A 20,710-nucleotide genomic window follows, 5' to 3' on the forward strand; every position below is an offset into this window, starting at 1 on the left:
GAAGGTCATAAGTGTGCATCACTGCCAAAAATGACGTTGTCCGGGAATATCGCGTTTCTTAAAAAGATGATTTTTGCACCGATGATCTGGCTCGGAGCGATCCTCATGCTGTCAGTTAAGTTCATACGGAAGTAAGACCCGCATTTCTCGCAATTTACAAGGCTTTCGTGTCGTTTAATCTTTACTAAAGTGGTATTTGTGCCCTGCAGTCCTAAAGGGTTCCTGCATAAGACTGATTGGCCGGAGGAACTCTTGAATCTGCCACCCTACCCGTTTTAAGACATGACGCACAGGCAGCTGGGTGTCAACGGCATCAAGTATGCAAATTCTGAAAAATTCCAGTGTATCTCTGAGCAATTCATTACGGCGCTCGATACGCTGACTTCAAAGGCTGGATGCAGGGTGCATACGGTGACAACAGGTAGTGCTGACAAGCCGCTCATGCTGCTGCTGCACGGCTCTCCTGAGCTGTGGGGAATGAGGGAGCATCAGCTGAGCCATTTCAGAGAGGACAACAACGTGGCCGCTATCGACATGAGGGGCTACGGAGAAAGCTCTCGCCCCGGAGTGCGCATCCTTTTTGCACTCGCAAGCTTGTGCTTCTCTCTTTCATACGACAAACCCAAAGAGCAATCAGGAAAATGGATTTGTTATATGTCATTTTTATGCAGGATCCCAGAGACTACTATATCGATCGCCTTGTCCAAGATGTGGTGGATGTGGTGCATGAACTCGGCTACAAGACGTGCGTCCTCGTCGGCCACGACTGGTGCGCACTGCATCTGCTCAACGAAAAGTGCCAAACTCACATAATAGATGGCCACTGCTCAAGATCAATTGCAGCCTTGCACCATGTTCATTAAACCCGCTCCTCCTATCCCACTTGCCATCAGGGCATCTCACGAGCAACTTGCTTGAAGGCAGTGTTGCGGCAAGCCAAATAAAAACAGCAGTCTTTGCTCGGAGTGAACATGGACTTGCCTTTAACGAAATAATCAGTTTAATCCAGGCTGCATAAGGCTGCATAAGGCGGCAGCTCCATTTTGGATGGCACCATACCACCAGGCTGACCACACACAGCTGCTTGAGGCTGCACAGGTTGAGGACTAGGTCCCGCGACTGATCAGGCGTGGTCCCATGCATAATGTACAGGGTCTCCAAGCCTGGAGAGTTCCGCCACTGCCAACCGCGCACAGATGCGACAACCCTGCAGGGTCCCTGAAGGGATTGGCCTATCTGGTCCAGGGTTAGGGGCAAGGTTTCAGGGCGGACCCGGGAAATTTTAAGATTTGAAGAGGTGGCGTCAGGGCAACGCCCTGACGCTAATTTGCCATGATCTCAGGGCAGCCCTGAGATTTTTGATGGTGTGCTGGGCCTATTAGGGGTTGCATCACAACAACTCAGGCATGTCGCACGCACGTTTCAATGCAGAAAAGATCAAGATGGCTGTACGGTGCCAAAGCTGGCCCTGCCCTCGTGGTAGATGAGTCAGATGCCATTTTTGTATTCCATATATATATGTATTTCATTGTATTTTTGTTGCACTTAAGGAATTTGATCTCGGCTCGGGGCTGCCCTGACATATTTGCAAAACTGAGAGAACAGGCATGGGCTCCGCCCCTGCCTGTTCAAAGTCAGGTTCAGTGTCACCCTTTGATGTTGGTGACCCCCTTTCAAACCCTGCGCTGCGCGGCTGTGAGCAAGCCTTGACTAGCAACAATTGCTGCAGAATTTGCAATGGCGACAGGGTGAACACGGACAGTTTTGGGATTATGACATGAAGCGCACTGAGGTTGTGGGCGTGCTCTGCCAGCCAGCTGATGGAGCAAGGCGCCACTGCTGAGATCTGCTTGCCCTTGCCTCGAGGCTTGAGGTGTGTAAGTCTTGCGCTGCAAGAACCCCAGCTGCATCAACGCAGAAGGGCAGGCCATGTGCTCATGATTGCTTGAGTAATCTCGCTGCCTAGTGGGGTACAATGGCGCAGGTGCATGGTTTGAGTGTGCGCCCACTTTGCTGCAATCCGCAACCACCCTGCATACATGTGAGTTCCCTGTCAGTCATGGACACTGGATTTCTAGGGCCTTGAAGCACACTGTCCAGGGTGCCTCCAGTCTTGCAAGGCTGCTTCATTGGATGAGGCGCAGCATATGTGCCTATCCCACGCTTTGAAATCTTGCTAATGAGTAGTGCTTTAAGTCACCTTTGTATTGTCCTTTCGGACCTCACCTGCCAAGCCCAAGAAACAGCCGATCCAGGAGCTCCATGCTAGTAGAGGAGTATTCATCTGTGCCACGTCCGCCCCACCCCAGCTGCAGATGCGTCAGTGCAGAGGCAGGCTGCTGAATCTCCTAGAGCAAACTCCGTGCGTCCTGTACTGTACAACTGTAGACGCAGGAGCTGCGTGTAGCGCCATCGTTTCACCGACCATCTTGCCCTGAGGTCACACAAAGATTGGAGTCATCATTGCAGGCTGATGCCGATGCTGTATCCCTTGTGTGCAACTGTGTTTTGCTTTGACAGTGCTGGTTGATGGTACGATATCAACCTCTTTGTATGCATTGGGGCGCCTGCAGCTGCTCACTAAAGAGCCAAAAGTAGTAGCCTGTTCTTTCTCGGATCGTCAGGATAAGGAGCTGCAGCTTCCAGGTCGTCCTGCAAAATTTCGATGCCCTTTCCCAGTCTCACAAGCTCATATGGAAAGCGACTTTCTGTCAGATCTCATCTGGGAGGCTCACTTCCGCTTTGAGAGGACGCCCATCCTGCGTGATGGCATCGTCAACAGAGCGCAGGATTCACTGCATAGCATAAAAGAAATCAAAATCTTTTCTCTTTTGGATAGTTGTCGAATATCACCATATCCAACCGCTCAGTCTCTGGCACTTCTGCACTTCCTACGGGGCAATCTGCAAAGTGTACGTCTTAAACAAACAGAACGCATAGCCAGGAACGGCCACCAAGCGGCATTGCCAAGCGAGGCCATCTTCCGAATTTCTGGAAGATGATTACAAATGAAAGGTCTGGAAGACAATTACGTTGCAGGCGCTTGACCAGAAAACATTCTGCTGCCAGAGATGCCTGTCGAAAATGACTAATGCACCAAACATTGGATGGGTCAAACACACAATGCTGGCTTGACAGAGCACGAAGTGATATCCAATAGAATTCTAAATCTCATCTTTGATCCACAAATACACCAAACTGGGTAAATGAGCCCAACAAGATTTTGATGTCGAGCCACGAGGTAAGGAGCAAGGCACCATCAGCGTCTACTTTGAACAGTAAGTGCTGCACCAAACCCTTTCCGCACATGCGAGCAATATCTAATATATTTTGACGTTTTGCATATCTAAAGAGCATGAAAAATGTGCAGGACGAGCCTCCTCCTAATGTGAGTCTCCCAGAGGAGATCTGGCAGAACGTGGCCTCCCGTCTCAGCTTGCGGGATTGGGCCAGGGCATCCGGAGTATGCAGAACCACCTGGAAACTTCAACTGGTCGATGTGGCCGTCACGGATCACGACAATCTGGCCGTGTCAGGTCAGGAGCAGCTTGCACAAAAGAACCAGAAATATTCGACATCTTGTGCGGATTCGACTTCTCGCGTTGTGCTGTAGTGCAGATCTAATATAAAAACGCTTCTTCGACGATGCTAAACACGCCACTTCTATTGACAAGCCACTGAAAGGGTCATGAACCTGCTCCCAGGCGCACTGTGGCTAGCTGCAAGATGGCGCTACACCCAAAATATGTTGCTGCAGCTGCGGTCACCAGCAGGGAGGGTGGTTGCAACGACACTGATGGCCGCTCAGAACACGTCCAGCAATGTATCCCAGCTGGTGCTGGCGCTGGATTGGGTTCAGCTGCTGCAAGAAGATGAGGGCCATGCGGATGGCACTCAGCTGCTGAGCTACTTGGCTGCGGCTGCAGAGCGCCTGCGCGTGCTTGATGTGTTTATATTGTGTATCCCAGCGCTGCCATCGCTGCCGAATCTGCAGCACTTGATTCTGACAGATTTGGCTCTCCTGTGTGATGATGTTGTGGCAATCTTGCCACGCCTCTCAAGCTTGCAGACTCTGCGCTTGTACTCTGACCAGCCAGATCTCCCCCAGGATGAAGCGGATCAGCTGGAAATGGACCTCGCTTGCCTCAAGTATCTGCGCAGAGTCAGCTTGATCGGACTAGTGATCGGCAGGCTTTCCTTGCCGCCCAGCGCAGAGCTGCATCTCAGTGGGCTAGGAGAATGGGCGTACTGCCCTGTTTGGCAGACAGTGCTGCCAGCGCTGCGCACCTTCCGGTGGAGTGCATTTTATATGAAGTTCGGACTGCCACCCGTGCTGCAGCCATCAAATACACTCAGTAGAGTGGTGCTTGACGTGTACAGGTTTGCGCCGCAGCAAGCCGCCCTGCGCAGTGCTTTTTCCCCGTTCACCAGTGTCCTCATTGCATGCGAGACTGGAATCATTGACCTGTCAGGCGGCAGGTGGCGCCACCTGTCAGTAATTGCCCGGGGCCGTCTGATGCTTCTTGGGCCCAAGAAAGGCCCGCTTCAGTGCCCGGACATTTACCTTGAGTTCAAAACTCTGGAGGGATCGGGCTCGGCTGCTATTTCTGAGAGCAGCGGGCGTGCGTCGTTTGATGATGGCAGGCAGTGCATGTGGAAGGGAAGCCGTCCGCGCTCTTTGCCTTTTGACTGCTCCTGCGGTGCTTGCGGCCACTGCCTGAGCACGTCTGGAGAGATGCACACTTTCAAGAGCTTACGTGTGGGTGACAGGTGTAACCCCTGGTGAACATTTGGAAGGAGGTGCTGTGAGAGTGACTTGTTATGTCACCGGTGTGAATAAGGTGATTGGACACTGAAGAGCTAGCTGAGGCAGCTTAGCTTAGCTGACTACATGGGGCTTGTCGGCCTGCTTTGTACTCAGATTTGCACCGTCCACGTCAACAAATTCTATGCTCTGGAAGCTGAAGTATATCAAAGATATGGTATGGCTGAAGCTGATTGAGCCCTTGTGTTCCAGTGGGAGGGGAATCTTCGTTGTCGGTATACTGCCCTGATGCTATTAAGATAGATATTTATTATGGAGGTGAAATGACAAACAGAGCAGTATTATATTGTTGTTACTTTTAAGAGACCTGTTCTGAGCCACCTGAGGCTCATCGGTCTTGTGGGCAGTCACTATGTATTGTAGCACAATATTCACCTGCACCAAAGGTGAAATTGCAGGTGTCCTGTGCTGCATGATGCTGTAACAAGGCATTGGATGCAAAGCAGGCCCTTCACGCTCACTTGTCTTGAAGCTTTGCGATCAATAGGCACGTCACGTGCCTATTGATCGCCACGGTGGCATGTATAATCAACGCAGTGGAAGTCAATGCAAACACCCTCACACAAACACCCGCAGGCAATCTGAACTGTGGATATTGTTTGACCCATGGGGTAACTAAAGAAGACCAGAAGATGTTTGTCCCGGCGTACTGTTGACATCACTTGACATGCTGTCTTCTGGGTTCCCAAGTCAGCAACCAGTCAAAGATCCATCTTGGCCAAAACTGAGACCAGGCTGGCAGGTATCACATATTCTTTCAGAGACTTCATCGACCATTATCTCTGTTCAACTGGACTCGTGCCTGTTGACATACTTGCAAAGATATGGACTACCGGCCAGAGATCACTTGGAAGCCACCGGGGCATTGATTTTGGGCCCATGCAAAATTTTTGGGGCTCCAGACAGAATTTGACCCCCAGCAATCACCCCACGGATATGCAGGATCAACGTGTGCGGTGTCCACCACTACCCAAGTCCACTGATTTTGGGGAACAGCATAGAACTTCATTGCGTTCACTTGTTTGCCGACGAGGTAACAGTTCTTATCTGAAGTCCAGGTCACCATCGTGCACTTGTTCGCGCCGGAGCCTCCGTTGTCTTGCATGCATTTTGCTTTGCACTCGTCGGGCGTCTGTGCAACGAAGACCGTGTAGTGATCCCCGCCGGTGCACTTGTTCAGGGCGTTGCCTTTTCCCGGGGGACCCGGGGGACCCCCCGCCCAGAGGTAGCACATTTTTCGTGCTGTGGGGACAACAGGCGGTGGCGGTGGCGGCGGCTGCAAATGCACAGTCTCATTGTTAGAGTAGATAAACTCCTGCTGCAACAGTGACGAGTCCATCAAGGGGTGCATTATGGCAGCCTTTAGCCACAGCTTATCTGCTAAGCTGCAATAAGCTGCACCTTGCCTCTTGGCAGGCAATAGCAATAGCAATAGCAATAGCAATAGCAATAGCAATAGCAATAGCAATAGCAATAGCAATAGCAATAGCAATAGCAATAGCAATAGCAATAGCAATAGCAATAGCAATAGCAATAGCAATAGCAATAGCAATAGCAATAGCAATAGCAATGCAGCAGTCCATGAAATCCAGTGAAGCACATATCTGACATCAAGTCAAGTTGATTAGGTAATCTACCGGCGGCGGAGGCGGCGGCGGCGGAGGAGGCGCAAGTGGGCATGTGAAAGCCACTGTATAATCGGCGAAAGAAGGTCCCGTGTCTCTCTGCAACCCAGAATGATCACAATCGGTGTCTCTTTTAGTGGCTTTTAACAAATTGAAGGGGGATTTGTGGCCTTTGACAGGCTTTTGGATGTCCGCCTGGAAGCCACAAGTCGGCTTTAAGAAAATAAAATTTCACAGGCTAAAGCCACATTCTGCCGTTGTGACCTGGAATGCCCTGAAAGATCACCTGGTTGTTCAAAGACATGTTCAGAGCCACACTGGCTTTCAGCCAAGCTTCTTAGAAGGAAAGGCTGATGCAAATGTTGGCGCATGCTTCTAAAATCTTCATGCGTTATGTTTGCCTCAGTCAATCGTCTCTTTTTACACAGACCTAGAAACTTGATGCACAGCTGGGGGCTTACTAAGCTTCGTAAGCTCTTGTGCTGTTGACCATGTCGCAATGCTTCTCAAACCAGGCCTAGGAGCAAGCCAAAAAATTGTGAGATTTCTCGCAAAAGTAAGGAGCAAGGTCCTCACCTGATCCCAGCCAAAGCAACCAGGTGCTCCGGGCGCGCAGCTCGCATGTTGCAAAGTCCAGTAAGATGCTGAGCCCCACGTCAAGCCATTGCTTGAAAAGGCGGTGTAATATATGATCCTGCGGATCACAGAAGGTCGCTTTTGTTTTGAATGTACCTGGTCGCGGTTGGCAGGTTCTATATAGTGTGGGAAAGCCACAGCGACCAATTGCATAACAAAGTATTGAGACTCTGGCATTCTCGCCGGCACAAGACCAAAATCCCATGTGGAAATAGCTATGTGGGCGAATCACCTGTTCTTGGACTTCCCAACATATGCTGAACCATCACGCGGCAGGACCGACCAGCCCGAAATACACCAGATTCCAGATGGGTCAGACGCATCAGAAAAGGTTGTGAAACAGCTGTTGGGTGGAAGCGATGCAGAGTCAGGGTACTTTATCAGGGTTGCCACACTGATTGTCCCAAGCTGGCTGCACGAATTCTTCAAAATGATTCTCGTTGAGCCTGCACCAAATCAGATTGCTTACCCCTTATTCTTTCATCTGTTGCATGCACATCATATACCATATACCAGAAATGCAATAATAATACTAATAATAATGATAATGATAATGATAATGATAATGATAATGATAATGATAATGATAATGATAATGATAATGATAATGATAATGATGATCATAATGATAATGATAATAATAATAATGGTAATAATAACACAAATGCCCTTCATGCAAGTATTTTAGTTTACTGATAATGATAATAATAATAATAATAATAATAATAATAATAATAATAATAATAATAATAATAATAATAATAATAATAGCAATGGCAATAATAATTTACCAGTGATGGAAATTCCACAATAGTCAGCCTGCGAATTGGGAGTATCAAAATTAGGAGCTTACTCTTGGGAAGTTGTGAGTCAGGCTGCCCTGGAGGGATGGTGCTGTCTTGGCCGGTCTGCAGGGCACTGAACAAATTGCGGGAGCCCAACTTAAGGAGGGGTCCGACCCTCCAGCCAAATGCCCATCGGCTGTAGCCCTCACTGGGCAAGACGAGGCCGGCAATGTCATTGGTGCACTTCACATAAAAGAACCAGAGCTTGATGCCAAGCTTTGACAGGTCAAGGCTGGCTTTGCCATCTGGCTACAGACATCACAGTGCACGTGAGTTTCTGCACGTTGAAACGATCATGATCATGACAGAGCCTTGTCGATGCGAGAATTAGAAATTGTGCGCCAATCTGACAATACTTAACAGTGCAACTTACCACGCGGCCGCTTAGTAGGTCATCAAATAACTTAGTATAGACATCTGTGGCTTGTTTGTACAGCTGCAAAGGCCATACAGCTACTTAGGCAGCATTGAAACTTGCGCCGATGATGATTCTACTAGGTACGCAAATTTCCAGGGTGCTAAAGAAAGTTGAAAAGCATGCAAGCAAACGCATTGTACTGCTTCGCTGTATCAGTGGGTACACAATAGGCTAGTGTGTTGAAAGTCAGGAGCATCATGGGTTACCTCATCCTGCACATCTTGCAGTGCTGTGTTGATTGCTTCCTCAAGGCCTGCCAGTTGCTTCTTCAGCTCAGCTTGCAGTTTTGCTGCAGCAATTGGTGCTGATGCTGGGAAAAACAGACCTACAAGAGTGCCAGCTGCTGCTGAGTCCCAAATGCGCGGCCCATAATACGCCTGCCAAAGCGGATCCCCTGGAAAAATGGCAGCCGGTCAGTATAATTGGCATCAGCAATACCAGTCTTTTGGAGTGCAATCCTGCAGATTTGTGTAGCAGAAAGTAGTGCAGGCAGATATGTGCCGCACCTGCTTGAAATTTGATTTTGGAATCCTCAGTTTTACACATCTGAATGTCTAGTTTGGGAAGATATGACCGGATCTTGGTTGTGGCACACCCATAGACGTCTGCAATGCAGGCATCTGCTTGCTGAACGTAATCAGGAGCGTTCTTGATTATTTCGACTATGTTCGGAATGTCTTTGAATTGTTGTCCTGCGTCCTTGACAAATTGAGGGGTCTTCGGGGCTACTTTTCTTACTGTTTCGCTAATAGTGCCACCTATTTCACCTAGATCAACTAGGCCCAACGAGCTTGAGCCCTGGTCCCCGTCGCATCCCGAATCGAGTCTGCAAGTGCAAGTGCTTCCCCAGAACCCCGTTTCGCAACTTTCCTTCTGGCATTCTCCGCAGCCGCTAACTCCTGATAACAGCGCGCTCAGAAGCAAGATGAGGACCGTCAGAGCCGCTATATTTCTGAGGGACATGCTGTCAAGACCTTTCAGACTGTCGCAGACATAATGAAGATGTATGTACTCATCGGTTGTCCGCTCCAATAAGAACTGTGCCTGTGCAGTACCCCGGCGATCAAAGTAGTTTCTACGTGAGGGTGACATCCGATCTGGGCATGGTGATACCGGCAATGTTGGTTGTATCATGCTGAAATGCCATAGATGATTTTTAATATTTCCTCAAATACGCCAAATAACCTTTCAAAAAGTCTATTACCACTCGCTGCAAGCAATGTGCAGTGTCGTGAACCTCATGTAACCCATCCCTGATCCGTTCTCATGGAGTTCACCAAGACATTCAATGCGCCCGCAAGCGTTGATAGATTGAACAAATTGATCGATTACAGGTACGTATCTAGATACTCAGCATCCCTTACCTCCAGATCTTCATCTGCAAAGTCTTGCTGCCAGCCAGGTTCCTCCTCGTTGTGATCTTCTGGCACCACGTGCGTTCATCAAACAATCGGAAGTACCAAATCGTTTGTGTAGCGATCTCACTTTGTCTTAGCCGTGAACAAAAAGGTTGTTTGCAAGGCTCCTGACGTCGCAGGAAGAAATGTGGAACGCAACCCTAACTAGCTGGTTTTGCCGGGACGAGGGTTGGCAGCTGTGACTCATCAGTCGGCAGCGGTGAGTATGTTAAGATCAAGAGGAGCATTCAGAGAAGGTTGTAACATCTGCAGCACTTGCATCGCCCAATTGATGTTGCTGTCTTGAAATGCCAGTCCTAGCGCTGACATGCATATGCTCCTGAATCCGCCCCATGGGTCCAGGTTTGACCCTCGCTTACTAAATGATTAAACATCAGTAATTGAGTACTATTTCAGAATGTCTGATAATCCATTCAAGCATTCTTCGCACTATACACAGATGCACCTTAGAGAAGGCAACCCCTCAGGTTCCAAGGAGAAATCTTCAAAGGACAGTTTTCAATGCATGGGGCAAAACCCTGCATTGTATCTTATCCTGCGGGGTTAGGACTACAACCACAGCATATGCATTGCGCAATTGAATCTTGACTGCGCTTGTACCTACATTCCTGTACCAGAGAGACAGCAGAACGCGACACATCTCAGCACAACATGAGGAGTCAACTGGAGCAATCGCTAAAACTGCCTCTGATATTGTGTTTGCATTATCCATGTCCAAAGGCTTGGCCGTCACACTCCTGCTCAAACAATGGCCCAAACAAACTCCTGCTTCAATGGCCAGCGCCAGATCAGGCGTTGACATTGGATGCCTGGTTGTCCCAGAGCTGCTTGTAGCGGCCGCCCGCTCGCAGCAGCTGAGAATGACTCCCAGATTCCACCACTCGACCGTTCTCCAAGTACACTATCTGCACAGCAGCGCTGCTTGTTGGCGTCTCCTCACACAAGAGATTTGTTGGACTGGGGATTGAGCCAAGTTTCTTAGAAGAGGTGTAATAATCAGTATATTCAGGATCACCCTGGGCCGGTGCAGCTGCCACCGAGAGCAGAAAAAAAGCATGCAGAATTAAGACTCACAAAATAAGTTTTAGCAAGGACCCCTTGCGAGGTTTTAGGATGCCCTCATGATAGAAGTGGCACTGCCCTGTCACCCTTTGCATGTTCCCACTGGCGTCCACTCACTAGCGGACCCTAGCCCATGAACAAAGACTGCACAAACCCACACCTGAGGGAATTCAATCGATACACAGCACCCCTGCGATCTATACGAACAAGTCTTTCTTTTAGTAGAGAGAGTGGCCCCGGCTGGTGTGGGGCGGTACAAACACTGAGCACCGTGCCCACGGTTGACTGGGTCTTGCTTGGATCCGGCGAGTCCAACAAGGGGTAAAATAGTGGCAGCCCTTAACTGCAGCTTGTCTGCAGGACGCACCTTGCCTCTTGGCCAGAAAAGCGTGTAATGATTATAATAATGATAGTGAGAGTTTGCAAACAGTAAATTACCTGGTCGCACTGGGCGGCGGTTGTGAGCCGATGCGCGACAAAGAGCGTGGTCCGGCCGCGGCCGAGGCTTTGCAGAGCAGCCAGGATGGACTGCTCTGTTCCGCTGTCTAACGCGGAGGTCGCCTCGTCAAACAAAAGAATGCGGGGATTTTTCAGTATCGTGCGCGCGAGCGCCACCCGCTGTTTCTCCCCGCCGCTCAGCATGAGGCCCCGCTCCCCCACTACCGTTTCATAGCCGTCGGGCATCGCCAGAATCTGTGCGTGCATCAAATCCAGGTGTCAGTACTGGTGCCCTTAAAAAATGAAAAGTCAGGGACAGCCGAAAGATCAGGCACAGCCGGATCAGGATTGAGAGTGGCTCAAAAAGCAGGATTTGCGGCCGCAACGAAGGGGAATCTTCATTCCCCTTTGTTGGGCAAGGGGAAATAATCCCCTTGCCTTGCCTTAATGCCCCTTGAATCTCAATCCATTTGGATGAAAAGTAAGATAGCTCTGAGAACTAATAGGCAGGTTGGGCATGCGCGTAAGGATTCCCATCAGAGGGTCAGTAGACGTGGCTAGCAAGCAGCACCATGCTTATCAATGGCTACTGTAACAGCAGCCCCAGGCTTGAGAGTATACATGTGTCTTCAGCACCATCATTCTTCATACTGAACAGTACAGGGTCACCGCATGCGATAATGCGATAAAAAATAGAATGCGAGCATTTTTTAGCACTTTATTTCTGGCCAGTACAATGCGAAAAAATACGATGCGTTGAAATGTTGCTTTTATGGGGCCTTTAGAGTCCCTTTCAGAAATCACTCCCAGTGCACACTCAATTTTGGTTTCAAATAAGATCACAACAAAATTTTTACTTTGGGTTTTGGGGATAAACCTATCTTTACGTGGCTATACCTATGTTTTGCCCGATAAAACAGTGACAAATTTGTTCCTGAGGCATTTAATCGCATTGTTAAAGTATTTATTCCCGCCAATAATGCTAGTATTTTGTCGCTTTATATTTAGAGAATGATCGCATGGGGTGACCCTGGCACAGTATATCAGTTTCTTAGAAGGCCTGCATGGCCAGCTCGTCCACAATCAAACTCGCCTGCCGTACACACGGCAACCGTGGACACAAATCTTGGCACTGGCTTGAGAAGGTTGAACACGAGAGAGGCAAGGCAAGGCACACCTGGTCGTGGATGGCAGCTTGGCGCGCGGCCGCATAGACCTCCTCGGCCGGTGCATCGAGTCTGCCATAGGCGATGTTGTAGAAAATGGTCTCGTTGAAGAGCACCATGTCCTGAGGCACCTCGCCGATCTTTGCTCGCAGACTCGCCAACCTGTATGCGTCCAGCGGCCGGTCTGCGCGCATGTCCATCATGACATAAAATCTCACAATTGAACAATGAGCGTTGAAGCAGCGGAGATTTCCCAAAGCCATGTGTTACTTGCGAATGTTTCAAAGCTGGCCTCTGCGCGAGCTTCTCACTCTAGACAGTCAAAGTAAATGTCCTCCGTAAAGCCAAAGGCACGTTCTTTGGTCAAGAGACAAGAGAAGGACATGCAGACAGCACAACTGAGCTTAAATCCTTGTACGCATGCATGCGGTGCCAGATCAGGCATGGCCAAACTCTGGACTGTCATGTCAGCCTGGTCATCTATAGGCTAGCGGGCATGCACACCCATGCAGGATGAACCGAGTGTTTAGGATAAACCCTAGATTTCAACCCTAAAATATAAACTCTATATCTTAAATATAAACCCTACAAAATATATAAGCACGCGCCGGCCCTAGGTGCCCATTGCAGACCGCAAATGCCTTGAGGGAGCTCTGCAAGTGCCTTCAAAGCGAGGCAAAGGCTATACGCAGTCAAAGCACATCTGCAGTCTACATGAGATGTCAGGCGTGCGCACCTGCAAGCATGAGGGTGCCGGCGTCTGGCTCATAGAATCGGTACAGCAGGCGTAAAATCGTGGATTTTCCGCTGCCGCTGGTTCCCACCACCGCGCAACTCGTGCCCGCCGGTACCTGCAGCGACAAGCCCTGCGCATGCAAATTCAAATTCTAAAATTGAATTCAGGCCATGAACCTGTTCGAGGTAGCTCACTTTGTCCCAGAGAAGCCTGTGTACGAGCAAGGTCTGGAATTCCACATTATTCTGATAAGCCTCACCTTGCCATGCACAGATCACCACAAGGCAGTGCAGCCTGCCGTATCTTGGAAGTTGGAAGTACAACAGACACTGCGGTGCACCATAAGGGACCGGCAGCCAGCTGATGCTCAGAGCTGCACTTTCTTGATCTCCTAGTCTACAAGGGGCTGAAAAATACAGTTGTGCACCCCTTCTAACTTCATGCACGCGTAGCGTCCATAGTAAGCTGGCTCAGTGCTGCTCAGATTCTACCCGATATTAGATACATGTTGTACTGCTTGAGGAGGAGTCGAGGGATATTCACCTGCAGAATGGGCTGGTCTGCCCTGTAGCCAAAGGTGACATCCTTCAGCTCGATGTCATACCCGCTTTCAGAGTCCTCCAATTCCACAGCCTCAGGCCTGTCCGTTATCTGCACAGAAAAGAGCGCATGCATAAACTTAAAACGGTGTGGCTGTGTATTGCTAATAATCTTCATATCGGTGCCAGCTCCACAGCGGACAGAATGCTTGACAGCCGTGCAGTGCCATCCATTCAATTACAGCATGTGTCTGGAGCAAGGGAGCATAATCAGCATGGTTGCTAGGATGCTGAACAGGAGCCCTTGCATGAAAGATCCCAACAAAGCGCTGCACAATGATCACGGCAAGCACATCGTGTGCCTACAAGGGAAACTAGCAAGGGAAAATGACCAGCTCGGCTACTGATTAGGTTTTCCCTTGCAGCCATTTCAACGCCATTTAACTCGAGGGAGGGAAAAAAATCCTAGAAATTGCAGAGAGGACACACCTGGGATCTCTGCTGTAGTAAGCCAAACAGCGCGCCCATGTCGATGAGCGACTGCTGCGTCTCGCGGTAGACCGACCCCAGGAAATTCAGCGGCATCGACACCTGCGCAGCAACTTCAAATTCAAATTCAAATCCAAGTTCAAATCTAAACTCAAATATGAATTCAGGTTTCCAGGGCTGACTGCCTCTAGCACTGCAGACAGCACCCCAATTACAGCATCCCTGAAAATGCAGTTGATCATCTTCACCATCATGGCCTATCCCTGTCCCTTTAGTCCTTTCCTTGAGCCTATCCCGCAGGCCAGGTGGTGCAATCGTTTTCTGTTCCTGCAAATGATGTTAAAATGAAAGTAAAGCTTCCTTTCCTGGTGTGTCCCTCAGAATTTGAGAACGCGCAATCTGCTTGCGCGCACACAATCAAGCTGATGCGACGCATTGAAGAGCAGGACAGAAGCCCGCAGACCAACGAGGGCTGTGGCCGCCGGTACCAAGGGATGGTGACTCAGCTGCACGGCGGCCTCACCACCATGCACAGGTAAGCCACCAGAGTCTTGGCACTGGCGCTACAGCCCTGGGCGACCTCTTGGCTGCTTTATGGTTCCGCATTGCGGAACCACTCACTGCTATGATGCCACACCCTAATGAATAAAAAGGGAGCAGAAGCAGACTGTTGGGCTGTGTCCAGATCGTGACATGGCCATGAGCTCAAGGTGGAGGTGCAGCAGGGGCCTTCTCTAGAGGCACCAGCACAGCACCATTGCAGCAGCAGTAGCGAGACACACCCCGCGACAGCACATATGACTTTGGATTTTGAGGCGGCACGGCACGCAGATGCCCCAAAGGGGCGCACCTGGGTGCTCACGAACGCGGAGCATGAGCTGTCCTGTGCAGCTAAGTGCAATGCATAAGGGCAAGCGTTGCGGCGCATAGACTAGAGCCGCGGCAATGGGTGTGACGCCGGGAGCGCCACCGGAATTCTCGATGGACACTCACGGATATCAACCTGGGCTGGCCTACAAAGAGTGACAACTCCTTGAGCCATGTGCTTGTATGCTGGCTGATGTGCCAGCTGGCATGTCAGGGGTGCTTTTTGAAAGCCAAGTCATTTTTATGTAGTCAAGGTTGATCTACTTTCTTTGCGGAGACTGTCAGTATACCGCATCCTCACCCTGGATTTACATTGGCAGCCCATACTTCTGCCCACAGATGACCATAGGAAGCTTCTATAGAAGTACACGATCCAGACAGTGCCTCAGATTAGTAAGGAGAGGCGGCCCCACCTGGAAGAGCAGGCCGTTGACCATGACTAAGTCCCCAACGGTGAGTTCCCCGGCACCGATTCCGTGCGCGGTCGCGACCATGGCGGCCGAAATCGCGCAGCTGAAGATGAAGCTCTGCCCAAAGTTCAGCAGCGACAGGCTCGTCTGCGTTTTGAGCGCAGCCGCTTCGTATTCTGCAGGCAAGTCAAGAAGGATCAGTGACTTGATATGGTTTAACTTTTTTTACATGTGCGGGCTGCAAAGCGCTGCAATCTGCAACCGCAAGGAGCAGCCGGTCTCCCAGTGAACTAAATCTGCCATGAGCAGGACATTTGGGGCAGTAAACATAGTCGAAGAGAGGGTGCAAGCTACTTTGAACGAAATCTCAGGGCCGCCCTTTGAAATATGCAGAGGAAAAGCAGACCATGCAAGCAAGCTGGCATTATGGCAAGAGTTCCTCTGTGCCCAAGGCTGTGCCGCAGATTTCTGTAGCAAATTCTCAGCTCCGCTGCTCAACAGCTGGCACACAAAGTTATGTTCTTTGGCACAAACACTCACAGCAAGCGCCATTACTCCATATGCCACAACAGAGCAAACGTTGATTTCGAGGGATGAAGAAGCGCGCACCAGCGAGGCACATGTCGTAGCGGGCCTGCTCGTGGGCTTCATTGCCGTAGAGTTTTACGGTCTCGTAGTTGATCAGCGAGTCCATCGCTCGCTTGCCCGCCTCGCTGTCAGCCCTGTTCATGGCCTGCCCGCCACACATATTCAAAAATTTCGGCCATTGGGATTAGATTTCAGACCTTCCTCTGGCATCTTTGCAGTGAGAGGCAAGCCCCACCTAAAAACTTCAAGGGCCTGGTTCAAGCAATGGTGGGTCAGGAGACCCTCTTGACCATGCATGGCCTCAGGCACTACACCATAGATGCAAAGCTCTATCTCATATCCCAAGTTACAAGCAGTGTCAAGTACTTTCACAGGCCCATAAAAACAAGCTACATGCTTCGCCATGCTGATGCGGAGTGCCGTCCTCGTGTGTCCTGACCATAGCTGCAATGCTATTTTGCATGCTGAGAGAAGAAGACAGAAAGAAATGTGCCGTCAGGTGGCAGCATGTGCGCACCTGCCGGAAGCGCGTGCGCCACTGTGTAATGCCGATGGTGAACGCTGAGTAGGTGCCGATGGCGCCGGCCGTCAGCGCGGCAAATACCGGGCCGCACTTGTACGCCAGCATGCCTGCACAAGTTTAAAGAGGACAATCATCAGTAAAATGACGACAGCACAGGCACTGCACTGCTGGTGATTGACAGCGTACATATAACTGCCCGGACAAAATGGCAGATATGCAGTTGGGCAAATCCGCCGCAATAAAAAAAAATTGTAGGTCCTACTTCATGGCAACAGGCTGTTTGACATGCATGCAAGGTGTCAACCCTTAGACTCCACCAAGGGCCACATTGTGGTTCATTGACATTAGAAATTCCTTATAGCCCCAGCTGTTGTCAAAGCCTGGACCCGATCTTCCAGATCCGCGACAAAGGCGATTGCCACAAAGGACAAACAGTTAAAATTCCCAGACCTACGCACTTCCTCAACTCAAGGAAAGTAGGGAAACATATTCCTTCACGCACCAGCTACTAGCGTGACCTCAAAGAGGGTTGGAACACGTTGAAGACCATGGAAAACAGGGTGCAGCCTAGTGACTCTAGAAACCTCATTTCATTTTGCACTTCTGGGATGTAGGGCTGAAATCCCGCCAATCCTGCACGCACTGGATTATGGAGGATTCGATGCTCCTCGGCCCTCACCTGCAACGAGAGTGACTTCGAACAGCGTGGGGAAAACATTGAAGACCATGGACGAAAGGATGAAGGTGATGCCCCGCGTGCCCCGGTCAATAATCCGGTTCAATGCTCCGGTCTCCCTCGCTAAGTGGAACCGCATGTCCAACGCATGCAGATGCGCGAAAACATCGGCCGCCACTCGCCGCACTGTGCCCTGCGCCACCTGCAGAGGAGAAAAAGGGGATATATTTAAGGGTCTCTGGGGTGTTTGAGTGTTAGCCACAAGGGTTTGGAGTGCGGTGCATCCCGCTGATGTCAGCGCTCTGCTCTGTTTTCGCCGCCAGGAGCTTCTCAGACCAGTGTTTGCCTGGCATTTGCTCTCGGGCTGCCCAAACTCACCGCCATCAAACACATGTACCGAAATGCTGGACCGGACCGGCAAGTACAAGTGGATAAGGGCACCTCTAAAAGCCAAGAAAAGGGCAGTATAAGGACAAATATTTGTGTGGCGCACCTTTGCAAAGACAGCGTTGCGCAATTCGTTGCAGAGCGATGACGTGGCGCGCGCGGCGCCGTAGCCGAGCAGCGCGGCTGCCGGGATTACCGGGAAGAACGGCGTGGCCGCCAAAACGGCGCCGCTGGGATCGGCCGTCAGCGCGTCGACCGCGTATTTGAACATGAACGGCACCTGTTGGAACAGATAAAGCCAAGTCAGGCAACTTTATCACAGCAATATGGGAAGTTTCAAGGTGAGGATGTGTCGAAGAGAGACACACTGAATCTTAAAACAATCTGGTACCAACTGATAACCGCTAAAGACGCGTTGCATGGTCTGCTTGGCAAGTTGGCAAGGCGACCATCAGAAAACAGCCACCGGACCAGCAGATCATCTTCAATCTAGCAGAATGCCAAACCGGGCAAATTTGCCAGCTGGCAATGGTGCCCTGTCAGGCCAAGAGACAGATCAGGCTAGAGATCACTTCAGAAACATCTCCGGCTCAGCGCCCCAATGCTGAAGATGGTCTCCTGGGACTTTCTGGCGCTCGATTTAAATGTAAAATTGCTTCTGAACAAACCCCAGAAGACCATCTACAGCAGTGGACCCCAAGCTGGTGAGGGTCAGAAGGGATCTGCAAACTGATCGCGCTGAGCAGAAAAACACAAACTAGGACCAGGGAAACAAAACACACTGGGAGCGCAGTTCCTCAGGGACCTGCTTTCTTCAAGCTCTCCTGCCTTTCGCCCTCAAAAGCACCACGTCTACTTTGCAACTGCCTGGACCCAACATCTGCATTTACAACCTATTTAGTTTGCCCAAGTTAGAGGAGCGCATGAGACAGGTGGGACAGTCGTGTTATGGCCTGCCCAAATGTAAAACACATTGCTAAAAAGGGCTTGGGGAGCTCAAGAACAGCAAATTAACAGATGGATGAAGATCAAAGCCTAGGAATTCTGCAGGAATACCATCATCAAATGAATGCATGGCTTGCTCGGGAGCGCTGTAGTGATGTCAAGCACCGGCTAGAGTCTTTGACAAGATGCTGCAATCTATAGTACTCATGTCCAAATCACCATGTGCCATGTAAGCATGTGCCCATGTGCGGACGACTCTTACTAATAATAGTAATAGGCCACTCACCGCCACGTTGAGGGCCTTGGAGGCGACCAGCAGAGAGAGAGCGGTGCCGATGCGCCACCGGTACTCGGCGTTGTCCCGCGGCAGCAGATAATCCGCCAGCTGGCGCAGGATCTCCGTGTTAGAGGTGCGCGCCGCCTCCTCCTCGTCGCTTCCCAGCACCTGCCGTTCCGGGGCTCCATTTACTAAATTCCCTCAACTTCTCAAGCACTGCGCAAGACCTGGGGGACAATACATGCGTGTGTATTCGTGTGGACACAGATGACCTCTGCGCAATCTAATGAATAACCTAAGTTGCGGGGAAGGACTCGGGGGAAAGACGGTGCGATCCTATTACAGCACACATGTCTAATCAAGCAGCACAGCCCAAACTGGTGTGACAACCTCCTCAATCCCAGTACAGGACCACACACAGGAGCCAGGGCAAGGCCAGACGAAAGCGGCGTGTGACTCGCTTGTTTGCATTCATGCTTGAGTGCCCTGCAATTCCTTCAGAGCTGCATACCGCTTGCGAACAGGTGCTCAGATGGCAGCCCCTTGATTGTTACAACCCAGGCAATCTCAGCAACGATGTGGGGTGCACCTTTGCTATTGCTGCATCAGCTTTGGTGTCTGGCTGCTCGATTGGAAGACTGGCTGCAGTAGCTGCCTCTGGCACGCGTCTGCTCTGCTGTCCTTGGGGGATTTGGGCTCCCTCTGAAGATCTCCGCTCGTCCTGCCATGCACACAATGGTGACTCACCAGGCTCCAAATCTACAGCTATCGACTAATTTGCCATCTGCAGAGCTTCAGCCCAAGAAAGGCGGCTAATACAGCAGATTCTGCACGAAAGCTTCAGGTTCTATGTGAGCGCGGATGGTGGGCCTGACCTGGAGCAGGGTCGCTGCTGTATGTAAGGAAGCGCTCTGCGCTGTGCACGATGCCAATAGCTTCTCGGGATGCACCTGGGCACACGAGAGAGTTTTAATTGCATTTTGCCCTTTGCAATGCCCAGTGATCTGCGATGGCCACAACACAGAGCAGCGGCTCACCAGGTGCAGGTGCGATTGATGAAGTCTACATGCTGCGCTGCTTTTGGTTGTTCGAAAGCTCTCCAGATCGAATGTAGCAAAGAATCGCAGATTGCATAACTGCTGAGCAGGGATCTGCAAGCAGGCTGACAGTCGCGATGCACCAGTCATTGCTGCGTTGCTATGGCTGTTCACGATCTGCCTGAGCAGCATTGCTGAAGCAGAACGAGCCATGTTCTGAGCTTATTCAAGCAAGCATTTGATCTAGTGCAGCTCTCACTTGGGCTTGCGGATGACACATGTTAAGTTGGCCGCCTCAAGTGACATATCAGCAAACTGCCTCTCACAGATTCAGCACTTCGAGTGCTCTGTCAGCAACCAGCTCATCTTCGTTTGTTGTTTCCTTTTGGCATGTCAATCGAGCCCTTCTCTTCTTTGTTTTGGGCTCGTGATGGCACGTGTTGTACCTGACGTCACCAGTGTGGCACTGTACTTCATCCACTTTGTGTTGTTCTATTATCGAACTTCCACGTTTGTAATGATTTTCAATTGCGTTTCGCGCACGGGCGCCTGCCTGGACTCGGGTAATTACTTATACAATTAATTATTTAATTACGTAATTATGTATACATATAACAAGCTTATTTGTTTGCATGCCCCCGGGCCCGGCACATGCAGGCACACTCTGGTGGCACACAAGATTTTCTGTGCTCACAAGATTGGCAACTGTCATTGCAGCTGGGCTTGAAACGGCCTCCACAGAATTCCAAGGCTGGCCAGGAAGCACTCCTCGGCGTCTCTGCGCAATTCCAGGGATCTGATCT

At 50.4% G+C, this 20,710-nt stretch overlaps 5 protein-coding genes across 5 annotated transcripts; 3 read left to right on the forward strand and 2 right to left on the reverse strand.

The window, feature by feature from the left end:
- Window positions 1-282: 282 nt before the first annotated feature.
- COCSUDRAFT_56210 (alpha/beta-hydrolase) lies at window positions 283-1,222 on the forward strand (the record flags this gene model as incomplete). Its single annotated transcript, XM_005646251.1, has 4 exons — window positions 283-317; window positions 402-567; window positions 672-769; window positions 1,153-1,222. The coding sequence occupies 4 exons, from the start codon at window positions 283-285 to the stop codon at window positions 1,220-1,222; spliced, it is 369 nt and encodes a 122-aa protein (XP_005646308.1).
- A 2,004-nt stretch (window positions 1,223-3,226) lies between these two features.
- COCSUDRAFT_56211 (hypothetical protein) lies at window positions 3,227-4,689 on the forward strand (the record flags this gene model as incomplete). The annotated part of the gene is made up of 5 exons (XM_005646252.1): window positions 3,227-3,241; window positions 3,371-3,463; window positions 3,758-3,937; window positions 4,265-4,495; window positions 4,645-4,689. 5 exons carry the CDS (start codon window positions 3,227-3,229, stop codon window positions 4,687-4,689), a joined length of 564 nt encoding a protein of 187 aa, XP_005646309.1.
- Window positions 4,690-5,611: 922 nt separating this feature from the next.
- Window positions 5,612-6,754, reverse strand: COCSUDRAFT_56212 (hypothetical protein; the record flags this gene model as incomplete). The annotated part of the gene is made up of 4 exons (XM_005646253.1): window positions 5,612-5,627; window positions 5,899-6,101; window positions 6,463-6,549; window positions 6,737-6,754. 4 exons carry the CDS (start codon window positions 6,752-6,754, stop codon window positions 5,612-5,614), a joined length of 324 nt encoding a protein of 107 aa, XP_005646310.1.
- Window positions 6,755-7,784: 1,030 nt separating this feature from the next.
- On the forward strand, window positions 7,785-8,073 carry COCSUDRAFT_56213 (hypothetical protein; the record flags this gene model as incomplete). Its single annotated transcript, XM_005646254.1, has 2 exons — window positions 7,785-7,879; window positions 8,001-8,073. The coding sequence occupies 2 exons, from the start codon at window positions 7,785-7,787 to the stop codon at window positions 8,071-8,073; spliced, it is 168 nt and encodes a 55-aa protein (XP_005646311.1).
- Window positions 8,074-10,555: 2,482 nt separating this feature from the next.
- COCSUDRAFT_56214 (ATP-binding cassette transporter) lies at window positions 10,556-20,099 on the reverse strand (the record flags this gene model as incomplete). Its single annotated transcript, XM_005646255.1, has 14 exons — window positions 10,556-10,672; window positions 11,268-11,522; window positions 12,445-12,617; window positions 13,170-13,299; window positions 13,713-13,820; window positions 14,198-14,299; window positions 15,478-15,650; window positions 16,084-16,207; window positions 16,580-16,692; window positions 17,265-17,463; window positions 17,755-17,928; window positions 18,880-19,038; window positions 19,460-19,591; window positions 20,082-20,099. 14 exons carry the CDS (start codon window positions 20,097-20,099, stop codon window positions 10,556-10,558), a joined length of 1,977 nt encoding a protein of 658 aa, XP_005646312.1.
- Window positions 20,100-20,710: the final 611 nt, after the last annotated feature.

Source organism: Coccomyxa subellipsoidea (genome assembly GCF_000258705.1).
Source record: "Coccomyxa subellipsoidea C-169, whole genome shotgun sequence".
Classification (NCBI taxonomy): Eukaryota; Viridiplantae; Chlorophyta; class Trebouxiophyceae; family Coccomyxaceae; genus Coccomyxa; species Coccomyxa subellipsoidea.